Below are 26184 nucleotides of genomic sequence, written 5' to 3'. Positions count from 1 at the left end.
GTTTTTATAATAGATACAGCTGAAGATTGCTGCATCATTACCTATGTACAGCATTCAAAGAAATTGCTCTATATAACTCTTCATGTTTAAACTTATTATTTTTTACGGATTTTTTTTTTCAAAGCCGTTCAAAATGTAAATCATTTTTTCATTTCAATATGTGCAATTATTTTCTCACTTAGGCACGAAATATGAATTAACAGCCAGCACTCGATGTTTGCATTTATAATAAATCAAATGAATTTTGATTACTGATTGGCTACGTAAAACTATAAATTGGCATGATATGAAATAAAATTCAATTCGCTGCGAATGGTTAAGGAATTACGCAACAGAGCTTATTTGTGTATTTCACATATCGTTTAATGTATAATTGATATATAAATTTGATAAAATGATTTTTTTTATATTTCTGAGTAATAAGTTTTGATTTTACAAAAAAATTATATGATAATTTTAGGCGAATTACAGGATATATAGTTTGGAATAACGCATCATAACAATGACCAGTGCGCATCTTTTCGCTTATATTTTTTTACGGTTTGTAGTTCACGTTGCTATCGGCAACTCAATGAGTTGCTTTGAGGTTGGGCCATATCTTAAGGAGGAGACAGGACTAGGTGCTGAAAAATTTTGGGGTTCCAAGACGCAGGGCGTTGAACATTGCATGAAGTTATGTGTACGACAAGCACAATGCCAGTCCATAAACTACGATCTGACATCAAAATTCTGTGAACTTAACAAAACATTAAGGAATGGAGGGCAAACTAAATCAAGCACAAATTTGTACTCGGGGTTCAAGTCATGGCCTAAGACGGTATTTCTTGCTCTCGCTTATGTTAATAACTGTTAATTTTGTTGATTTACGTTTTCTTTTTGAAAACGATATAATGTTAGTGTTTGTTGTAACAAAAACAATCTTTATTATTAACAAAGCAAAATATCCGAGAATGATAAAATAGTTGGGTATATTATTGAGCGATTGTGTTCTTTACCTTTTTAATAAATATCAGGTTTTTATTTGGGGAGTATTCTTATTTATTTAATTCAGCTAGTATCTATTTAGGACACACGTGGCTCAAACGCAAACTAAAATTCTTTATATTATAATTATACTACCATATATTATATCATGAGATCTTATGTGTCTTATTAGGCAATTAAATGTTTGTATTTCAACTTTATGATATTTAACGTTTAGAAAAGAATCATATCGACAAATTTTCAATAAATCAATTACATTTCCCTCTGCTCCTCTTTTAATCCTGGTGAATTATTTGTCTTTGAACTAGAAATATACAAAAGTGTACCGGTGTCGCGTAATAATCACACGGGCGTAATTTTACCACGGTTTACTCATGTTTTTTAAAACTTGCCTGTAACTTTATTTACAAACAAAGCGCTGCGAAAATTGGTATAAATCTTCAGCATAGAACAATTATTTCGGTACATGTATTTGAATATTCTGACAGTTTTTATGTTCTCCAGAATATATGCGTGAAATTGAGCTTAATCGCCAAATTTTGCATCTTTCGTAGGGCATTTTTAAAAAACCTGCAAGGTTCTAAAAGTATTACATTCATGAAAATAAATGCTTTTAAAACTTGTCAGGGGTGTTAAACTTTGTTTCTTGTCCATTGTTTTATTTCTAAATTGGCTAGAACTAATCTTAAGCTGTAGTTGAAAATGGCCAATTTCTCCGAAAACTAGGTCAAATTACCCGAAAATTTTGCCCGAAGGAAGTGGCTAGCCGTACGGGCCCGTACGGCTAGCCAAAAGTTCTAGCCGTACGTGAGTCACGTACGACTAGCCAGGACACACTGTATTGGCTAGCCGTACGGCACTTTTCAAAAATATATGGAAGGCGAAAGTGCATATGTTAATAATGACTTTAAGCGAGGATTTTAGTCAAGAATGTTTACTTTTTAGAGATTAATCGACGTGTTGGCTACATATATAGGCCCTTCAACCGCAACAACACAAAAAAGATAAAATGATGAGAGGGGACACATTTTTTCCATGTGTCATAGGGTGAAAGAAATGTGCAGACTGACTGGAACTGGAACCCGGGACCCTAAATAGTGAACACTTCTGAACTGTGACATACTCCCCTGCTATATTGAAATTCTTCCTCGAGTTTCACAGAGTTATACAGAGAAATGTTAATTAAATTCTGAGCTAATGATTATTCAGTCACTGTCCCCCATTGGGGCAAAGTGTCAATGGGTGAGAAAAATGTGCAGCCCCAGCAGAAATCGAACCTGGGACCCTCGGAATACCATATCGCTGCCCTACCGACTTAGCTATTTGGCCGCTTACACATCATCTCCCCAAAACAGTGAATAATTCTGACCCCTACTTTATTTAAATTCATCCTTGAAATTCACAGAGTTACAGAAAAATAAATATAAACTCTGACCTATATTCAGTCACGGTCCCCCGTTTGGTGCCAAGTGTCACAGGGTCACTGAGAAAAATCTGCAGCCTGAATGGAACTCAAACCTGGGACCCTCAGAATACGGTACCATGGCTCTATCGACTTAGCTATCCGGCCACTTACACATCATCTCTGTTAAATAGTGAACAGTTCTGAACCATGACATACTCCCCTGCTATATTGAAATTCATCCTCCAATTTCACAGAGTTACAGAGAATTGAGATGCGTCACAACAAAACCAACATAAAGGCTTTGCGACCAGCATGGATCAAGACCAGCCTGCGCAGTCTGATCAGGATCCATGCTGTTCGCTTGCAAACCCTATAACAAGTACAGAAACTTATAGCGAACAGCTGATCCTGAGTCCTGATCAGACTGTGCGGATGCGCAGGCTGGTCTGGATTCATGCTGGTCGCAAAACCATTAAGATGGCTTTGTTGTGACGTGGCTCAAATGTAAATTGAACTCTGAGCAATATTCAGTCATGGTCCCCTGTTGGGTGCCAAGTGTCACAGGGTGAGAAAAATGTGCAGCCTGACCGGAACTTGAACACGGGACCCTCGGAATACTACACTGCCGCTCTTAGTCATTTTAGCTATCCGGCCACTTTCAAATCATCTCTCCTAAATAGTGAACATTTCTGAACCGTGACATACTCCCCTGCTATATTTAAGTTCATCCTCAAATTTACTGAGTTACAGAGAAATGTTAATTAAACTCTGAGCTATATTCAGTCAAGGTCCCCCGTTTGGTGCCAAGTGTCATAGGGTCATTGAGAAAAATCTGCAGCCTGAATGGAACTCAAACCCGGGACCCTCAGAATACTTGTTTGTTTGCTTCATTTTACGCCTTTTTCAACAGTATTTCAGTCATGGTAGTTTCCTAACCATCGTTCCTGGAGAGTTACACCAGTACTAGACTACCTTCCTCCGCGCTAAACTACCAAAGCATCTCCCGGGGATCGAACCCATGCCAGAGAAGTAACTGGATTAGAAGTCATCAACTCTAACCCCTCGACCACGGAGGCCGTCTCCTCAGAATACTGTACCATGGCTCTATCAACTTAGCTATCCGGCCCCTTACACATCATCTCTGTTAAATGGTGAACAGTTCTGAACCATGACATACTCCCCTGCTATATTGAAATTCATCCTCCAATTTCACAGAGTTACAGAGAATTGAGCCGCGTCACGACAAAACCAACATAATGGCTTTGTGACCAGCATGGATCAAGACCAGCCTGCGCATCCACGCAGTCTGATCAGGATCCATGCTGTTCGCTTGCAAACCCTATAACAAGTACAGCAACTGACAGCGAACAGCATGGATCCTGATCAGACTGCGCGGATGCGCAGGCTGGTCTGGATTCATGCTGGTCGCAAACCCATTAAGTTGGTTTTGTCGTGACGTGGCTCAAGTGTAAATTAAACTCTGAGCAATATTCAGTCATGGTCCCCTGTTGGGTGCCAAGTGTCACAGGGTGAGAAAAATGTGCAGTCTGACCGGAACTTGAACCCGGGACCCTCGGAATACTGTACTGCGGCTCTTAGTCATATTAGCTATCCGGCCGCTTTCAAATCATCTCTCCTAAATAGGGAACAGTTCTGAACCATGACTCCCCTGCTATATTTAAGTTCATCCTCAAATTTACTGAGTTACAGAGAAATGTTAATTAAACTCTGAGCTATATTCAGTCACGGTCCCCCGTTTGGGCCAAGTGTCACAGGGTGAGAAAAATGTGCAGCCTGACAGGAACTCAAACTTACCACCCAGGGAATAGTGTACAGCATCTCTACCACCTGAGTTATCAAGCCAATTACACATCATCTCCCCTAAAAAGTGAACAGTTCTGAACCGTCACTATAAAAAATCATTTTGTTGCCCCATATTTAGCAAAGAATCGCCTTAAATGTCGCATTTGGTTTGACATTCCGTAAGCTAGCTGGATAGCTTCCTCACATGAAAGAGTCCAAAGTCCCTGTCAGGATTCGAACCCACAGCGGTGAGGGGCAAGTGATTTGAAGTCAACAACCTTAACCACTCGGCCAGGGACGCCCCCTGTAATATGTATTTTACCCTTTGTTGAAATTTTACAAACCAGACATCTGGTGAAAATCCTGCAGGAACCACATCATTCTGTAAATAAATTTACCTTTTAATTTCTAAAATTCAACAGTTGTTTTCTATATATACATGAACATATGTCTTTTTCATTGTCACTCCACCAATATCACTTATACAAGTTAATCAATTTGTAGAATTACATGCAACAAAATTAAAAATGTTTAATGCATATAAAAACTTAATAATTTTAGTCCAGTTTGATTATATATATTATTATAATTTAGGATTATCAAAAGATTCCTAATTAAAGTCCTACCAATTGGTAATTTTGTAACACGGTGAGAAAAATGTGCAGCCTGAACAGGACTCAAACCCGGGACACACAGAATACCTTACTACAGCTCTACTGTCATAGCTATTAAGCTGCTTACACATCACTCCTCTAAATAGTATACAGTTCTGAACCATTATAATTACTTCTCCGCTATATTGAAGTTTGTTGGTAATACAGAGCTATGTGAATTAACTCTTAGCTATATGCAGTCAAGGCAACAAGTTGCTGGGCGCCAATTGTAACCGGGTGAGAAAAATTTGCAGCCTGACCGGGATTTGAACCCGGGACCCTCAAAGTACCATACCATAGCTTGACTGACTGAGCTATATGGCCACTTACACATTTTCTTCCCTTAACAGTAAACAGTTATGAACCATGACATAATCCTACCAATTAAATACAAATACTATATATTTAAAACCTTCAAGAAAAGTTTTGTTATCATTATGAATAAATGCAAATTAAGTAAATGGAAATCTTATCCATTAGGGAGGTGATCTGTTGTTGAGTTGTAACATCTTGATAATTGTGATCCAAGGATCATGAGATAGCATCTCCACCTTGATAAAATTTGTCAACAAACTTACAGATGGGACCTGTAAACTGCTAGGACCAGGGTTGCATCTGAAACTGAGGCAAACTAGGCAACTACTGTATATCAAAGTTCCCTGGATTCATGCTATATCTCACTCTTACACTTTATCTAGATATTTTCTCTTAGAATAATGATAAAAGTGCCAAATAATGTGTTTTACTCTATTATCATACACCAAAATATGTTTCCAGAAAGTTGTGACTGTTATGAAATATATTTAACTAACAAAACTCAGATTTTTTAACAAATCAAAGTCATTAAAATTAATAATTACACTGGAATTAAAATATCTTTTTAAACAGTTCTCTCTTAACATATTTTTTGTTGATGTTTTGAACTTAGACCAAGTTATGTTAAAATTTAAAATAATAAATTTAAATAAATATATTTTCTCATTCATCTTTCAGTTTTTCTGATTTAAAGTCCCATGAATGGTTAATTCAGTTTATATTTTTGAATCATTTAGCCATGGGCAGCATCATGACTTTGATTTGGCATATTATAATTAATATGGTAGAGATGTCACAGTATATTAAGCTGTTCAATAATGAGGGGAGAAGAAATGTAATTAAGAAACCTTATATCTCAGTTGGTCGAGCTGTGGAATGGTATTCAATGCATGACAGGTTTGAGCTCCAGTCAGGTTGCACTTTTTCTCCCTGTTACCTTAAGGGCAGTGATTTGTTTACCTGTCCAGAACTCATTGAATTTGCTGTGGATACAAAGTTTCAAATAATTTGCATCTTTTGGATGCATACTTTTTCTGAGTAGGGAGTCCTGTCTGACAGGAATTTGGTAATAAATACCAAATTGTGTTCAATTTATGTCAATCATATTCTAGGTCTACAAATCTTCTACAGATAAGAAATAATAATGTGCTATACTATAGATAAGCATAAAAATATTAAGGAAAATGGAGTTTTGATTAATCTCAAACTAAATTAATGGAAAAAAAGTGTTCCAATGAAAAAAGACAAATTTCAATATAATTGTAATAATTGTCAATGTAAAGATTAGAGAAAATGTTTAAGTTGTAGACCTGCAGTATGGTTTTCCAAGGGTTCTGGGTTTTTTGGTAGTGCTGAGGTATGGTACATGTATTCCGAGGGTCTCTGGATTGAGTCTTAGTCAGGCTGCATTTTTTTCTCACCCTAGTTGTGATATTAATAAATATAACAGGTCTGCATATATTAATGATTTATAATGTTTTAAGTCACTATTGTTAAATATTTAATTATTGTCTTTTGATAAGACATTGTAACAGTACAACTTAATTTGACCTTTCTTGTATGAGGGGGAAGAAGCTCTTAATTAACTCCTCACCAGTGCGGTTTAAGCTGCGGTCTCCCAGGAGAGCCCAGGACCACCGCAATAAGTTATTGGGATGTTACAGAAAATCCGGGGTGAAATTATTGTTGCGGTCACACTAACCACGGCAGCTAACTACCGTAATTCCAAACTAACCCAGGCAGAGCCCCGGTCGATCCAGGCAGAGCACTGAAAAACCCTGGTGGATTGTTACATCCCGTGAAAATGATTACATTGATACATAATTTTTGTCCCCTGCCTTTTTCGAAGAAAAAAGGGGAATATAGAAATAGGCTCCATCCGTCTGTCTGTCTGTCTGTCACACTTTCATGTGAGGTCCATAACTTTGTCATTTATTAAATGAATCTGAAATAACTTGGCACAAATGTTTGTTATCATAAGACGATGTGTCATGGGCAACAACCAGACCCATACCTCCAGGGTCAAGGTCGCTCAATTAAGGTTAACATTGTCTATTTGAGGGTATATGTTGTGTCCTGTCCATTACTTTTTTATCTTTGAAGGGATTTTGTAAATATTTGCCATAATTATTCACAATAAAGAGAAGATGTGTCCTGCGTAACAACCGGTCACCTACCTCCAAGTCAAGGTCACACTTGGAGGTCAAAGATTAACATAGTCTGTTAAAGGGTATATTTTGCGTCCGCCGTCCGGTCCATAACTTTTTCATATATCAAAGGATTTTAAAAATACTTGGCACAAATAGTCACTATAAAAGACGATGTGTCATGCGCAACACCTGCATCCCACCTCCAAGGTCAAAGTCACATTTCGAGGTCAAAAGTTAACATAGTCTGTTAAAGGGTAGATATTGTGTCCAATCTAGAACTTCTTCATAGTTCAAGGGATTTTGAAATAACTTGGCACAAATAGTCACAATAATAAGAGGATATGTCAAGTACAACACCTGCACCCCTACCTCCAAGGTCAAGGACACACTTAGAGGTCAAAAGTTAACAGTCTGTTATATGGTATATTTTGTGTCCCGTCCATAACTTCTTCATAGATCAAGGGATTTTGAAAATACTTGGCACAAATAGTCACAATGATAAGATGACATGTCATGCATAACACAAGTGTCCCTACCTCCAAAGTCACGGTCACATGTAGAGGTCAAAGATTTACAAAGTGGTTATAGGGTATATTTTGTGTCCAGTCCATAACTTTGTCATAGATCAAGGGATTTTAAAAAATACTTTGCACAAATAATCATTATAATAAGACGATATGTCAGGCCCAAAACATGGATTCCTACCTCCAAGGTCACACTTGGAGGTCAAAGATTAACATAGTCTGTAAGAGGGTTCATTTTGTGTCCCATCTAGAACTTCTTCATAGTTCAAGGGATTTTAAAAATACTTGGTACAAATGGTTAAAATAATAACATATGTCATGCACAACACCTGCACCCCTACCTCCAAGATCAAGGTCACACTTAGAGGTCAAAGCTTAACATTCATTTTATTTCTTTAAAATTTATTGTTGCATTTGCAGATCTAGCATTGACCATAATTTTGGACTGAAAGTCCTAAGATCCATACCTCAATCTTTTGAAACAGCATAATTTTACGCTTCATATAAAACTTACCCGAGGCGGGGGCCCAGGTACTTCTGTCCCAAATTCTTGTTATTTAATAAAATATCTATTGTTCCTGAACAGTAATTTATGATGATTTTATGAAAAATCCTTATGCAAGACTGGATGCCGTAATGTCAAGCAAATGTATACCTCAGTGATTGCAGTGCTTTGATTTAGAACATTATCTTGATCACTTTATCAAACTGCACTAAATCAAATATTTTTTAACGTCTGGTGGCTTTTTAAGGTTTTTTATATATAAACTATATACCAGAAAAATAAAACACAATTATATGTATTCATATGAAAATGACGACTCATATGAAAATTCCAGTAAAATGAGCTTTTTTTAATACATTCCCGCGTTTTCGCACAAAAGTTATACCATTAGATGCGGAATTTATTTTGGAATAAAATGGTATAGCTCTAGTATATAATTTAAAATTATTTCGTGTTATTTGGAGTGTACACAAGACCGTACGTGTGATTATCACGGCACTACTACCAACCGTGTGATTATAACGAAGCGTGGTAATACAAATAGTAGAATTCTAAAAAAAATACCATTAAACGCAGAACTGGTTTTAGAATACAATAATCATCATTTATCATTCGGATAAAACTGATTAATTATAAAGTCGTGTCTGTGATTATCACGGCACTACCCATAACCGTGCCCTTATTACGCCGCCGCACAATAATCACACGCTGGTCACAGAACCGAACCACTTTATAAATTCATCGTCGGATACCCACGATTGATAAACATGTCACATAACATGCAATCAAAAAATAAATGTTAATGGTTCGGCCGTGGGTATCCGACGATGTATAAATTGATTACACAGTTGAAAATTCAAATTGTAAAATTTGTGTCAACGTTGCTTGAATAGTCAGTAGAACCCCGTGACCTTAAAATAATCAATTACCTTCTCATTGAACTCCCTTCACTGTAACGTATGTATTAATATGTTCCAAGCACTAAATATATAAATATAACTTTATATATGTATACAGTCTACAGTTATTTAATGAGGTAGTTTTGTAAAGGGGACGTAACTTTGTCTGTCCTGTGTTCCTGTTGTTAGAAATGTTTTTAATAATCAATTATTCTGAAATTTAACAATTTTGGCTCATTTGTACATATATTTTTACCGTTGCCCATTTATCATCCTAATCACAACTGTGTTTTGTCTTATAATTAACCTGTTGGATGCAAATGTGTGTATTCAATGTTCTCAAATGGAAAAATGACACATCAATGATTGTCTATTTACATCCCTGGCAAAATATAAAAATCACACATAGCTATTATCAATATTTAAAATCACAACTGTCTTGAACACGAAGTGAAAACACGATAAATATAACACATTCAAAAATTAGAACTAAAACTTTAAAAAATATATTTATCAGAACATAATAATAATTATAATTATTCATCACGAAGGTTGTCATAATTATTTAAAAATCGCTGCAATACATGCTTTTTAAAACACTCCCGTGTGTTAGAAAATTAATTAATTCTCACAAAAATTATACTATTAGATGCGGAATTCATTTTTAAATAAAATGGTGTATGATTTAACCATTTTGGAGTAAATCTTAGACCGTACGTGTGATTCTAACGGCACTACCCCAACCGTGTGATTATTACGCCGCCGCGTAATAATCACACGCGTGGTAATATTAAAGCTGTAGCGTAATAATCACACTGGTGGAAATATTTCTCATAATCACTAACACAATGATTATTATAATTACTAAGAGGGTCATCATTACTATGTGGAGCTGCATGGCGACAACCAATATCATCATTGCCATTCAATGTGGTCAGTACCAGTACTATCGTCATTGAAAGATATTTTCTTTGTAATAAAAAAACCTTAAAAACAAAACTATGATTATTAATTACGATTGGTCATCTTGTTGTCATAAAAAAGAACCCATAAAATGCTGTATTATTGAAAAAGAAATTATATTGCGGAAAACCTTTTGGAAAAAAAATGTATTATTAGTATGTCTGATTAAGTATATGACAGTACGTCTGATCATCACGTTATTACCACACACCACTAGAGCGAAATTCATCACCAACACAATGAATAGCTTTTGTTACGAAGAGGGTTATCGTTATTTAGTAGCATTGAAACAACAATACCCTTATTATATAGCTTACATGTTTCCCCTTAATTTCGGACTATTTAGCCAGCATCAACCTGCACCAATTTATCTTTACCTTAAAAGATTAGAAGATGTGTTATCAAATTCTTAAGGTACACTGATGAATAATAAGAGCTAGTTTTCACATATACTGAATTTAACTTACTTTTATATCATATTATATATTATGTAATTAGCGCGAATCCGTAATTGTGCCTTTTTTACATTTCACGTAAAAACTTGTAATTGAGAAAATTTCATATTCATTATATGAAACACGAAAGCAATATTTTTTATTTTTCATAAACTACTGAAATAGTGTTGATGTCTTAATTGTTGAAAACTTCTATAAACAGAATACATTATCAAAAGGGAATGTACACAAAATCCCAAATAAAATGTTGTTTTTGCTAAATTTACTATGCAAATATACGCCCTAATTTTCACATAAGTGTTGACAAGCAAGAAAACAACAAGCTAAAATGTAAGGTACTTTTATTTAAATAGCATTCAAGTAAATATATACAGCTTTAATTGTTGGGCCGACCTAACAAAGTTTTGACCAGATTCCATCAGGAATAACAAATATAGATAAATAAACATTCAGCAACTATAACAAATATGTTAGGCTGACCCAACAAAACTTTAGAAATCACAGTCATTCAAAACTACAGCTTACATCAGGAATAACAAATATTAAACATTTATAAAAATTTACAAAATATACAAATGTGTTGGGCTGGCCTAACACAAAGAAATCAGCCATTCAAAACTATCTCAAAATAATGTTTGATTGATGATATCTTAAAGTTTTAACTGTTAGGCTGGCCCAACAGACAAAAACAAGTTAATAAAAATATCACTTCATTGCTTCATACAGCTTTGTTAGCTGACCCAACAAACTTTTGAAAGGGATGTCTAACCTATATTCCAATCAAAATTGTTCAACCAGTTTATCGTGTTAGGCTGGCCTAACACACTTTTGACCAGATATATTTATGAACATTCAGAAACTTAAACAAATGTGTTAGGCTGCCCTAACAAATCTTTAGGAATCACAGTCATTCAATACTACCGCTTACATCAAGGAATAACAAATATTATACATTTATAAAAATTTAAAAAAACACAAATGTGTTGGGCTGGCCTAACAAAATTTAAGAAATCAGTCATTCAAAACTATCTCAAAATAATTGTTTGATTGATGATATCTTAAAATTTAGACTATTAGGCTGACCCAACAGACAAAAAACACAAGTTAATAAAACATGCTATATACAGCTTTGCTAGGCAGGCCCAACAAAATTTTGAAAGGAATATTTAACTATATTCCCTTCAAAAATTGTTCAACCATATTCTATCAAAAATAACAATTAAATAAGATTATAGACTTTATATAAACGAAACGTTAGGCTGGCCTAACAAACTTTTGACCAGCTTTTATCAGGAATAACAAACAGTACACATTTATAAAAATAAAAAAATAAAAGGAATGTTCTCATGTGTTGGGTTGGCCTAACAAAATTTTAGAAATCATCATTCAAAACTATCGCAAAATAACTATTTGAATGATGTTATCTTAAAATTTAAACTGTTAGGCTGGCCCAACAGACAAAACCACAAGTTAATAATACATTGCTATATACAGCTTTGTTAGGCTGGCCCAACAAATTTTTAAAAGGATTTTTTTTCAAAAATTGTTCGACCAGTTCATTGCGTTAAGAACAGTCATTCAAAACTATCTTGATTGATGATATCTTAAAATTTAAACTGTTAGGCTGACCCAAAAGATAAAAACACAAGTTAATAAAACTATGACTTCGTTGCTAAATACAGTTTAAATAGTTAGGCTGGCCTAAACTTTTGAAAGGAATATTCAATAATTGTTTGGCCAGTTTACATCATAAATTGACCAGATATTTCTTTAAACATTCAAGATGTAATACAAATGTGTTAGGCTGACCTAACAAAATTTCAGAAATCAGTCATTCAAAACTATCTGACAAAAACTGTTTGATTGATGATATCTTAATGTTGCTGGCCCAACAGACAAAATCACAACTTAGTAAAGTATCAATTCATTGCTATATACAGCTTTGTTAGGTTGGCCAAACTAACAAAAAACACCAGTTGATAAAAATATCAATTCATTGCTATATCTGACCAGTTTAGTTTACATCAGACAATAAAATAATTTATAATTAAAATTGAGAAAATTTCATATTCATTATATGAAACACGAAAGCAATATTTTTTATTTTTCATAAACTACTGAAATAGTGTTGATGTCTTAATTGTTGAAAACTTCTATCTTATAATAATGATATATATGTAATACATATTCTGAAATAATTGACAATGTTTTCGCTAACATATCCCTGACATATTTCTGAGTTACATTGCTATTCTATTCTTTATTCCACTCAGATCATGCAAACATGAGAAAATAATACATTAATTTTTGCAATAAACATAATAAACGAGGCTAAGAACCATATATAAATATCGCACAATATATTAACTATAGCGGGAAAGTTAACAACAATATCAAATATCAACAAATATAACTTCGAAGTTATACAGATCAACACTTTTTTCAGGTTCATGAGTCAATTGACAGCATATGCACATGTACATTCTTTGGTGTATCAAAACGGAACGTGGTTTTTATATAAGTTTAATATTATGGAAATGTCATGCCAATTAAAAAAGAATTCACACCTTCATGGACCTCTGCTTTCCGTATACTTAACCCTTTTTCACACCATTACTATAACTAGATCTTTGCCATTTCGAGTCTTCCTTTTATTTATTTATTTATTTATTTATTTATTTATTTATTTATTTATTTATTTATTTATTTATTTATTTATTTATTCTGTTCATTTAATTTTGGATTTTACTATTATCTTGAATTGCATGCAAACACACAAAGCGCAACAAATATATTTCAGCTAAAAAGGGGGACTAATATAAAAAAAACGGAGGGAAATCCATGAAACAGACTTTTTTTAACTATTTTAAAACAGAGAAACCTAAACTAAAAAATATTTTTCAATTGTATCAGGCATTATTCATATTAATGTTTGTATCGAAAGATTGCACGCTGATATTTAGGAAAGAACAATTTCTGTTTTAAGTTTACATTTTAAGATACATACATTTTAAGATACCCCTATGCGGTGGAAAATCATAGCTTTTTAATAAAATTTACACCATTAGACGCGGAAATCATTTAGGAAAAAAATGATATATAATTCAAGAATATTAAGTGTAAATATAATACCGTCCGTGTGATTATCACGGCACTACCCCAAACCGTGTGATAATTACGACCCTGCGTAATAATCACACGCGTGGTAATATTACCACGCGTGTGATAATTACGCGACACCGGACGTACACAACGATATTTAGATATAGCTACTTTATAGGCGAAAGAGTGAGTAGATGTTTAAAACGAATCAGTTTTTGATCAGACACCGACATGTTGTTTATACTAATTTATTTATTATTATTAATTGATAGCGAACATCTTTAAAACACGATTTTGATTACAGCGATCAGGTGATGCAACCCCTTCTAATACAATGTATACTGCACGTTGGGCTTACAAAGTATAATAAATTGCTAAAATTTAATAAAAAAATATATAAGCCGTGCCATAACAAAACCAGCATAGTGCATTTTCGTCCAGCATGGATCCAGACCAGCCTGCGCTTACGCGCAGTCTGATCAAGAGGTGTTCGCTATAAGATTCTCTATTTGTAATATGGTTTGTAAGCGAACAGCATGGATCCTGATCAGACTTCGCGGATTCGCTTGCTGGTCTGGATCCATGCTGGTCGCAAATGCAACATGTTGGTTTTGTCATGACACGGTTCATATTTATATTCAAAAATAAATATGCCGTCTTGAACACGTCACATGTCATACTTGTACGTCGATCTGAAAATGTAATGGATGTAAGTTGTAACGTATAAAAATATATTTACAAAACGTTAATTTTGATGTTAAAACAACAGGTAATATCGTAAAAATGAATGATCTAAGGATATTGCAGTCTCTCATTAGCTTAATACGGGTTCAAATTATTTTTGGCTAATAAGAATGCTGAACTTTAAACGAATCGTAGCACATGTGCTTAGAAAATCGGCTTCTTCTAACCGACTATAAGATATAATTAACAATATAATGATATGTAATTTTTAAGCACTAAATCTGTTCATTTATAATAGTAGACATTTAACATATACTTAATGCATTGCATATTAAATAACATTGTATTGAAACTTTAGATTAGCTTTTGGAAACATTTGATATATGTTAAAGATATACTATGCTCAATTTTTATATTTTTAGATAATGATAATTGCTAAATCACACCGTATTACCGGCGCCAGTGATGGCAGATCACTGCAGTGATGGCAGATACCTGAAATTTACCGCTCGGTACAGGTAGGTTATAAATTTGGTTGATATTATTATATTACAAAAATACGGCCCATTTTATTGCTATGAAACTATTTTCAATTGACTAGAGATACTATTAGGTAATTTTGGACTCGTTTTTTTCCTGTTTTTAGACTATTTTGAGCACGTTAATAGTGACAGATTCGGAAAAATCCGTGAAAATGTATGTTATTTGTTCAAAGTATCTCAAGTTTTAACTAAATGGCAGAAGTTCGTGTTATTAATATTGACGTTCATCCATTGTGGTCACGCAAGCCACATTACCACTGGGTAGATATTTGGCTTGCGTGACCCCAATGGATGAACGTCTATATAAATAACACGAAGTCCTGCCATTTAGTTAAAACTTATATTTGAACAAAAAAAGCAGACATTTTCACGCATTTTTCCGAAGCTGTCACTTTTAACCTGCTCAAAATAGTCGAAAAAAGATTACAAAATTACCTAATAGTATCTCCAGTCAATGGACAATAGTTTCATAGCAATGAAATGGGCCGTTTTTTGTGTAATATAGTATTACCAACCAAATTTATAACCTACCTGTACCGAGCGGTAAATTTCAGGTATCTGCCATCACTGCAGTTATCTGCCATCACTGGCGCCGGTAATACGGTGTGAAAATATCAATGTCCATTTAGAGTTTTTTTTTTGTCGATCTTGATTTTGTTTTAATACCCGCTTTATTCTATAAAACGGAATTTACCTCATAGCTTTCATTGACATATTAAATATGATCGATGTAAATGTATTTTGAGCGTTCATTTCTATTTTAAGTTTGATCAACACTGCTCGTCGCGCCCGTGTAAAGAAAATGAGGTTTGCATCCCTAAGACGTTGTTAACGTCATCAGCGGACAGTAGTGGCTGTGGACATGCTTGCATTCTATTCGGTATGTATCGATTAATATCATTTTATTGGATTGTAGATGGTAATGTGGATGCGATTTTATTAAACTGAACATTCATACTTTTTTGAAAGTGTCGCTAGTAGTTTTATGTAATAAAATTGTTTGCAAATATGGAATAATGATAAAGATCTAAATGCATATAAAGTAACATTTCATTTCTGTAACCGATGCATCGTTTTTTATTGTAGCGTTGACCTTTGCATGAATATTTTTCTACAAATACATTAATTATTAGTTATTCAGTTGCGTCATTAAATGAAAATATACGTTTAACAGTAAGACGATCCGTGAGATTCCTTTAACGTTTTGAGATATCATTGACAGGTGAAAATAAGTATCAATGTAATTTAGTAACCATTAGAAATCGTGAACCTATTACATCATTAAACTCCCCTTGTGGCTGAGTGTTTGCCTTTGTTGGTTGAGGCAGTCAACATATATCCATGTGAGATCGTAAGAGGCAGTTAAATGAGCCATGTCACGACAAAACCAACATAATGGGTTTGCGACCAGCATGGATCCAGACCAGCCTGAGCATCCGCACAGGCTGGTCTGGATCCATGCTGGTCGCAAACCCACTATGTTAGTTTTGTCATGGCATGGCTCAAATGGGAGTCGTTGCATCTCTATGCTCAAGCAGATGAGGTTGTTTTGACCACAGGTGTTGCTTTAGGTATGTAACACCCGATGTTAGCCAAACTCATTTTTTCTGTTAAAAACAAAAACGTGTTGGTGCGTCGTAAAACCAAAACAAAAAACATCATTGAATATAAAGCTGTACAGTATTTGTATTTAAATGCATCACAGAGAGAATAACTTAAAGCAAAATCTTCAATTTTTAAAATTGATCCGTATTTTAAGGTAACTCTGTTTGTCCAATGCCAACGGCAGGAACGTTTGTTGGTAGAAAGGTCGGTTCTGTGAATGTAGTCACGTGTCCTAAAGGTAAGACCGGTGGGGGCCAAGCTACTTGTGAGGCTGATCTAAAATGGAGCTCTCAAATTCCCGGATGTGTTGGTGAGTTAAATATATTTTTATCTTAGTCAATGTAGTTGATAGAAAATGTATAACGCATAGAGCAGTTGCTGTATATATAGTGTCATTTACTACCGAAAGTCTTGAAATCTAGTACTGCATGATACTAATAATCTTATAAACTCGATAGAATAACTCTTGATCATAATGTTGATCCCCTAGTTTCATTTTATTACACAAGTGCTGGGCACTCATTTTTCCTTTTAGATATTTATAACCATAGCTGTTCTGACAACATCCTATGTTCTAAGATAGGAGCAAAATGTACGACGGAAGGAAAATGCCAATGTGTACATTCTATGTATAATGAAACAACTTCTCAGTGCCAACCAGGTACACTTTAATTTTGTTTTCACTTATTCATTTGACTTCAATTATTTAACATACTCTACTTACCAAGGTAGTATAATCATACAATGGTTTCTCGTTAATAATTTGATGAGATGATTTTTAAGGGGGGAGTATAATTGCAATAATTATTATGCCTCTAGCTGGAGAATTTGAAAATTACATGTACATTGAATAAATGGTGCCAACTTCCTTCCGTCCGTCCCAAAGGTCCGGCTAGCTCCATAGGTAGAGTGTTGGACTGTGAATCGGGCTATCCAGGTTCGATTCCACAAAGGTACACTCAGTCACTTTCATATTGATGACATCTTTTCTAATGTCATTTGCACTGTACCTCTGATCTGGCATGTACACACATTCCTTGCGAAAGTGAAGGCAACAAGTTTGGTAAACTGCTTAACAGTCTAACAAGGAACGATACGCTGGCTAAACTGTGCTCTGATATATTCAATGTGGCTTACTACCGTGTTCCGGAGTAAAAAATACCAACACCAGCCGAATTCCTTATTATCATAAAATTAAATCTTAACTTGCTGAATTTGTGAAATAAATTTGCCCGTTTAAATTTCGATTTTTCCATTTGAAAAATTAGGGAATCAAAATACAAAATTTCAGCTGCAAACAGAGAAGAGCCTGACCAGACTGTTCGGATATATAGATTAAACTGGCCTTTTAATGTTAACTTAGTATAAATTATTTCAGTTCCACTAGTTTAAGTATTTAATGTTGTGTAATTTGACTGATAACAAGTACGTTGCGGCACTTAGACTATGTTGAATGTATCAATCTTTTTGTAGCACTGTTACGTCTCGATGGGGGAAGCGAACAAAATGACACTGTGGACGGATTCCTTCAGTTTTATGATGAAAACGAATGGAAAGCAGTGTGTAAAAAACATTGGAACTGGAAGGCAACAAGTGTAGCCTGTAGACATATTAGAAGTGACCTGATGTAATCAACACCTATTTATAGATATAATAAAATATTTATTTATTTATTTTTTTATTTATTTATTTATTTATTTTGTTTCATTTTATTTTATTTCTTTATTTATTTACTTATTTTTTTATTCATTCATTTTTTTATTTATTCAATTATTTTTTTATTATTTATTTATTTATTCATTCATTCAAAGATGATATGACACAATTTATTTGCAGCATTATGTCAATGAAATGAAAAAATGAATTAATGATCGAACGAACGAACGAACGAACAAAGTTTGTTATCTTTAGATAGACGATTAATTTGATCACTTGGTATTTTGATTTTCCTAGCAGTATCACGCCATTATCTAGTTAAAAATAATTCGCTTTTTTTCATGAAATCAAGATATGGTGGCACATTCCATACATACTGGAAAGGTGGGACTGCTTCTACTCTAAAAAAGATCAAATTCAGAGACATTGACTGTACTGGAAATGAAGAGTTCCTGCAAGATTGCAAAAATGGTGAAGAGAAAGATTGTGACAGACCGGAACTCGCTTTAACCTGCTTCAAATACAACGTCAGCGGTATGATCTCAAGAGAAAACATTATCAACTTGTTTTCTTTTAATATAATTATATATATTTTTTTATTTAATTTTCTTTTCTATTTTTTTTTCTTTTTTTTTCTCTCTTTTTTTTTTACATTTATTTACATGGAATGAGTCAACAAACTAAAATATTTTGGCCGTAACAGACGCTGGAAATATAAAACTAAAAAAAAGATTGACTGAATTAATGAAAAATAATGTATGTTTATATAATCATTCATGCAACGGAATTTACGGTTTATTTGGGGAAATACATTTAAAGCAAATACATGCGTTTTGTTCAGGTACTGGTCATTTTCGGCAATTATGCATTCTTGAAACTTTTGGGGAATATTATGGATAATGTTGAACTTCAAACTTTGTACTACTAAACGTGTTTCAGTCGTTTTTCTTACAGAAGCAGCGAATAAGCCTTTAGCTTTATTCGAAAGTATTCATGCTTTACAATCAGAACCTGTGACAATCGATAGTGAAAACATGACTGGAATACTAGCCGTCAAAGTCAATGGTCGGTGGGGCATTGTGTGCAAGAAGGGCTTTGATGGAAAACATGTCGCATGTAAATCTTTGAATCCAAAGTGGAAGTAGGTTGCTTGTATTTTGCAAATAAATAAACCTCATTTTATCATAATTTTATGACTTTGTGACATCCTTCAAAACAGCCGTTCATCATCGTTTAAGTTCTTAATTGTGATTTTTTTGGTTTGTTTTTATTGTGTTTTTTGTTGTTGTTTTTTTTTGTTAACAAATCTACAACTGCTATACACATCTAACCAGTTAGAGACATAGAGTTTGTGTTTTGCAAAGAAGTGTTGCTCTAAAGGAGTGGCTTTAGTGTACGGTATCGCTGTAGGAAGAATTGTTATTGTATTTGTAATATTATAGTAACTAATATGAAGCAGCTGATGAATATAATTTAAAATGAAAAAATGAACGATTCAAAAGTTATTTCATGGCAAATATGTGTAACATATAGGCAAAAAATGTATCAAATTTGATTTTTCCTATTTGTTTAATCTTATTACTGAATCTGAATCTGAGGTCTGAAAGTTCCATATTGGTTTAATCTTTGTTTTAAGGTCGGGCAGTGATGAAGCATTTGACATATCTGATCTACAGGAAAATTATTTACTATATACTCAAAATGTTGACTGTAAAGGAGACGAAACACACCTGTTCTACTGTGAAAACAATGGCTGGAATACTCATGAACCTTGTAGCAATGGAGAGATCATTCGTCTTGAATGTGAGCCTGATTTAAGGCGTTAAAATCCGGCGACATCCGCGGTTATATCAACTGAAAACAGTCGGTTTTGTGCAATAAATTTACTTATTTCAAGCTAACAAGGTCAAATAGAATAAAGCAGTGGATAGTTAATTATCACTTATACAAATGTATAATTGTGACTGTTCAAGGCGCAAAGGGCATTTATTCTTTCTTTTTTATGAGTAAATGGCGGATAAGATCGTTTTATTACATAAAGGCACATTATGCTTCAGAAATACATATTTGTGTCTTTCTGTAGAAAAATAGGCATGCTTGTAATTGTCTTTTCAGTAAATAAATGGATATAGAACAATGCGTATGAATAGACAGCGCTATAAATTAAAGTAAGAAAAAAATGTAAACAAATGATATTATGACTTCCATACAAAATGCTAATAGTTTTGTCTGTTCTTATTTGACCATTTCAAAAGAAACAATATTTGCTATACAATGTGACATTTGAGAATAGTTTTGGACACTCAAACATTTAAAGCTTTTGAAAATATGAAATACTAATATTTTTACGCTTAAAGGCCCATTATTCCTTAGAAGTGCTTTCATTTCTATTTCTCAATCACTCTTTTTTTTTCTTAAGTAACCCGTTACAGTTTTCTAAAATTACCCATTCGCCATCTATATTAACCATCAGCCGATTTTGTTATGTATCACAATTTGTAAAATTATAGTGAAATAGTATTTTGTATGGAAGTGAAAACAATACTTTGTTTACATTTTATTACCTTTACAACACATAACTGCACACTCAGCCTTAAACATCTAATAAACTCTTATCCATTATTAAAACATAAGTAATCACATGGTTGATATTTCTTAGGAAATTAAAAAAAAAAACAACATTTTTTTCTGGGGCATAATTTGCCTTTTTATAAACTATTAACATAAATGCCTTTATGTATTATTTTTGGGATATGTGTATTTATAATTGATTGCAATCTAATATTCCGTTTGGATTCATGATGTATGAAAATATTCACATTAAGTCATCTTGAAATATTATAGGCATAGATAGAGGTGTTTGGATGATAACATAATTATTATGACATTTATCGTAAATATCATGTAGTAAATACTTAAATGTCTTCTAGGAATTGACATTAAAAATACGATTCTTGACATTGGTTTTAAAATCATTACATTATTATTGGTAACGAAGACAATATTCAAAGAAAATCACGGAAAAAATTTTTTTTTCGTGCCAAATAAGTTAAGAGGAATATATAATTTCTATAATTTAAAAAAAAAATAGAATATGTTATTTTCAAAATAATTATCTTTTGTTAGAAACAATTCTAATGATGCCTCTTTAGATGTGAATTAATTGAAGCTAGATATATGCTAAGAATGTATAGAATATTCAGGAATGTCTTCGAAACAGAAACAAATGTAAAACAACATTTGCCTTTTTATTGTCGAAGAGCTGCGAATTATTTCAAGACTGGAGACCAGGAGGTATGAAAATATGTCAATACATGAAAGAACTTGTTTTAACTATATAAATATGGTAGAAGATGAGATATATGTTATGTTAACTTAGTATATATACAATACAGAGAAGACCTATTCGAGTCTGCCAGAACAACTGATAGTAATTTTGACAACTTATCTGATGTTGAGAAAATCAGATGTTTGTAATTGTTATTTAAGCTCATCACATTCAAGATTTTGTCCGTGACTTTTCAGATGTCTATAATTGTTGTTAAAGCATTAAAGCTCTTCACATTCAAGACGTTTTCAGTGTCTATTTCGTATGTCTTATACTGCTATTAAAAATTTAGTACATTTCATTTAATGTCGTCAGTGTCTTTTTTATGTGTGTAATTGTTATCATAAGCTCATCTAAATCATGTGTTGTCAGTGTCATTTAAGTCTATATTTTTATTCTTCTTTTCTTCTTTTAAGGTCATTGCTTTCATGGTGTTGGCAGTCTTCACCAATGTCTGTAATTGATATTATAAGCTCATCACATTCATGTTGCTGTAATTGTCGTTTAAGGTCTAATGAAGCTGTTATTTTAAGCTGAGTTTTTTTCGTGGTGTTGTAAGCATATTTAAAGGTCTAATGTCACTTGTTTTTTTTTATCTTAGCACAATAATGGTGATATCGAGTCTTTTCAGATGTCTACAATTGTTATTTGAGCTCATCACATTCATGTTGCTGCCATTGTCCATTAAGGTCTCATTTATTTTCAGCTTAGCATATTCATGGTGTTGTTATTGTCTGTTAAGATAACCATTATCGTAGTTATAAGCTAATCACATTCATGATGTAAGTGTCTATTCAGATGTCTTTTATTGATATTTTAGCAGTTTTGTCAGTGTCTATTCAGATGTCAATTACATTTATTTAGGCTCATCACGTTAATATTGTTGTCAGTGTCTATTCAGATATCTATTATTGTTTTTAAGCGCATCACGTTCATAGTTTTGTCAGTATCTATTCAGATGTCTGTTTTTGTTATTTAAGTTTATCACATTCATTGTGTTGTCAGTGTCTATATAGATGTTTTTTATTGATATTTAGGCTCATCACATTTATAGTGTTGTCAGTGTCGATAAAGATGTTTTTTATTGATATTTAGGCTCATCACATTCATAGTGTTGTCAGTGTCTATAAAGATGTCTTTTATTGATATTTAGGCTCATCACATTCATAGTTTTGTCAGTGTCTATATAGATGTTTTTATTGATATTTAGGCTCATCACATTCATAGTGTTGTCAGTGTCTATATAGATGTTTTTATTGATATTTAGGCTCATCACGTTCATAGTTTTGTCAGTGTCTATATAGATGTTTTTATTGATATTTAGGCTCATCACGTTCATAGTTTTGTCAGTGTCTATATAGAGGATTTTATTGATATTTAGGCTAATCACGTTCATAGTTTTGTCAGTGTCTATATAGATGTTTTTATTGATATTTAGGCTCATCTCGTTCATAGTTTTGTCAGTGTCTATATAGATGTTTTTTATTGATATTTAGGCTAATCACGTTCATAGTTTTGTCAGTGTCTATATAGATGTTTTTATTGATATTTAGGCTAATCACATTCATAGTGTTATCAGTGTCTTTTCAGATGTCTATATTTGTTATTTAAGCTCATCACATTGATAGTGTTGTCAGTGTCTATTCAGATGTCTGTATTTGTTATTTAAGCTCATCACATTCATAGTGTTATCAGTGTCTATTCAGATGTCTGTATTTGTTATTTAAGCACATCACATTCATAGTGATGTCCGTGTCTATTCAGATGTCTGTATTTGTTATTTAAGCTCATCACATTCATAGTGTTGTCAGTGTCTATTCAGATGTCTGTATTTGTTATTTAAGCTCATCACATTCATAGTGTTGTCCATGTCTATTCAGATGTCTGTATTTGTTATTTAAGCTCATCACATTCATAGTGTTGTCAGTGTCTATTCAGATGTCTGTATTTGTTATTTAGGCTCATTACATTCATAGTGTTGTCAGTGTCTATTCAGATGTCTGTATTTGTTATTTAGGCTCATTACATTCATAGTATTGTCCATGTCTATTCAGATGTCTGTATTTGTTATTTAAGCTCATCACATTCATAGTGTTGTCAGTATCTATTCAGATGTCTATAATTCTTTTTTAAGCTTATCACGTTCATAGTGTTATCAGTGTCTATTCAGATTTCTATGTTTCATTTAGGCTCATCACATTCATAGTGCTGTCAGTGTCTATTCAGATGTCTGTATTTGCTTTAAAGTTCATCACATTCATAGTTTTGTAAGTGTCTATTCAGATGTCTTTATTTGTTATTTAAGCTCATCACATTCATAGTGTTGTAAGTGTCTATTCAGATGTCTGTATTTGTTATTTAAGCTCATCACATTCATAGTGCTGTCAGTGTCTATTCAGATGTCTGTATTTGCTTTAAAGTTCATCACATTCATAGTGTTGTCAATGTCTATTCAGATGTCTGTATTTGTTATTTTAGCTCATCACATTCATAGTGTTGTCAATGTCTATTCAGATGTCTGTATTTGCTTTAAAGTTCATCACATTCACAGTTTTGTAAGTGTCTATTCAGATGTCTTTATTTGTTATTTAAGCTCATCACATTCATAGTGTTGTAAGTGTCTATTCAGATGTCTTTATTTGTTATTTAAGCTCATCACATTCATAGTGTTGTCATTTTCTATTTAGATGTCTGTATTTGTTATTTTAGCACATCACAATCATAGTGTTATCAGTTTCTATTCAGATGTATATTACTGTTATTTAAAGACACATTATGCCTCAGAAATCCATATTCATTACATCATTTCGAAATCTCAAACGCGTCTTTACTAATTGATTCGAGCATGTAATATGCTAACTGCTGTAGAAAGTAGCACTGAATGTGCAGTAACGTGTCGTAAAGGTGGCAAAATGTAAATAAAGTAGTATTTTGGCTTTCATACAAAATACTAATTCACAATAATTGTAACATTTGCCTACAAAGCAAAAAAATGCAAAGACAGTTCTCGTTTATGGCAAATAAGGATTTTTTGGAAACTGTAACAAGATACCAAAGATCAAAAGTTTTTGTGAAATAATTTGATAGCAATTATGAGGCATAATGAGCCTTTAAGCTTATCAGCTTCAAAGTGTTGTAAGTGTTATTTATGTCTTTAACTTTTATTTATCGCATTCACGGTGTTGTAATTGATTGAAATAAAAAAAACGACTTTGATTATAGTATATATGACATGTTGCATTGTTTTACAAAACAAATATTTGAAAAAAAACATATTTTGTGTACCTTCGCTGAATATAATAAATTTAAACATCAATTTATGTATAACAATTGTACATGTATAGCATGTAAAACACCTGTATTTAAATTTAACATCTAGGAAAATAGTATTCATATATCAAATATATAATCATCTTCAAAATGTATTGTGTTATTTTTTTTAAAAAAGGTATGTGTAAAAAATGAAATACGGTTTCTATAACTCGAAATATGTTCGCCGTTGTAGTAATCTAAATTATTTAAACTAATGTGCGGTACTTGTCCGATTTATATCAGTCCCCTAAAGTAATTTGTTATGTCTTGTATTCGTCCGTCCGTACGTCTGTCTGTGTAAACTATGCCTATGGTTTTAGATTGAATCAGGATGAAATTACAGAAACCGTCGTTTCACTGGTAATATCATGTCCGATCAATAACTTGATAACTCTTCGTTGTAATGTCTTCATAGTTAGTGATGAGGTTTTGCTTGGCCAGTAGATGACTCCTGTAGACTTTGTGAAAATTAAAGGTCCGTGTTGCAATGACATTCAACATTAGAATTTTTCTTTTGCGTTTTATCTGACGAAACTGTGGTCTACAGGTCTTCATACATGATAGCTTTTGGTTGACAGGATATAAATTTTTTTTGGCCGGTTAATATACTGTATAGTCACTTAACTATCTCAGGAAATAAACAGATATGCATCTTACCAAATAGTTTTGAATGTAACATTTAATAAACTTTAACTACAACATTGATGCCCAATAGTAATAAAAAGGAGAAAAAATGTAAAGTGCTCTTTCTTTTTCATGACAGCTGAATAGTACCAGGTTTTAAACAAAAGATATACTTGGAAATAAAGGCTTAATAATGCAAAACAAATGCGTTTTACCGCTTAACAAAGTCGTTTGAACACAAAACAAAGGCGTTGAAATAACACCAATTTAATACCAATTTAATGCTTATCAAATGACCTGGTAACGCGAAACAGGAAGTGCAATATTAATATGCTGAATTAATTGTTCTCGATATATGTGCATCATATTTTTTCAATTATCTACGGAAACGTACTAATGACACAGTCTGATTTTCATTTCTTATTAGGAAATACTACCAGTCAATTAGGAGCTATATATTACCTTTACGTATTAGATACATTTACCTTATTTGAATATTCTAACACTTAAAAAAGGAAATGTCTCCCTTTTAATGCAAAACCTACACACTCTCATCCTATTAAGCGATATTGTACGTATACCCTTATATGACATATGATATCTATTGCTTGATTAGGACACACTGCTTCGTAATTAGAAGCCCTTATCACGTCATTATGTAATATTAGGTAATAT

General features: G+C 33.0%; 1 protein-coding gene across 1 annotated transcript; it reads left to right on the top strand.

Moving 5' to 3' along the window:
* The first annotated feature begins 302 nt into the window (after positions 1 to 302).
* On the top strand, positions 303 to 24960 carry LOC132734871 (uncharacterized). The gene is made up of 8 exons (XM_060721731.1): positions 303 to 817; positions 15750 to 15864; positions 16744 to 16899; positions 17125 to 17250; positions 18066 to 18216; positions 18598 to 18779; positions 19200 to 19386; positions 19882 to 24960. The coding sequence occupies exons 1-8, from the start codon at positions 503 to 505 to the stop codon at positions 20069 to 20071; spliced, it is 1422 nt and encodes a 473-aa protein (XP_060577714.1). The 5' UTR covers positions 303 to 502; the 3' UTR covers positions 20072 to 24960.
* Positions 24961 to 26184: the final 1224 nt, after the last annotated feature.

The sequence above is a fragment of the Ruditapes philippinarum genome, unplaced genomic scaffold (assembly GCF_026571515.1).
Source record: "Ruditapes philippinarum isolate M1 unplaced genomic scaffold, ASM2657151v2 ctg78_1_1_1_1, whole genome shotgun sequence".
Taxonomy (NCBI): Eukaryota; Metazoa; Mollusca; class Bivalvia; order Venerida; family Veneridae; genus Ruditapes; species Ruditapes philippinarum.
Note: the sequence above shows the minus strand (reverse complement) of the source record. Positions and strands in the feature narration are given on the sequence as shown.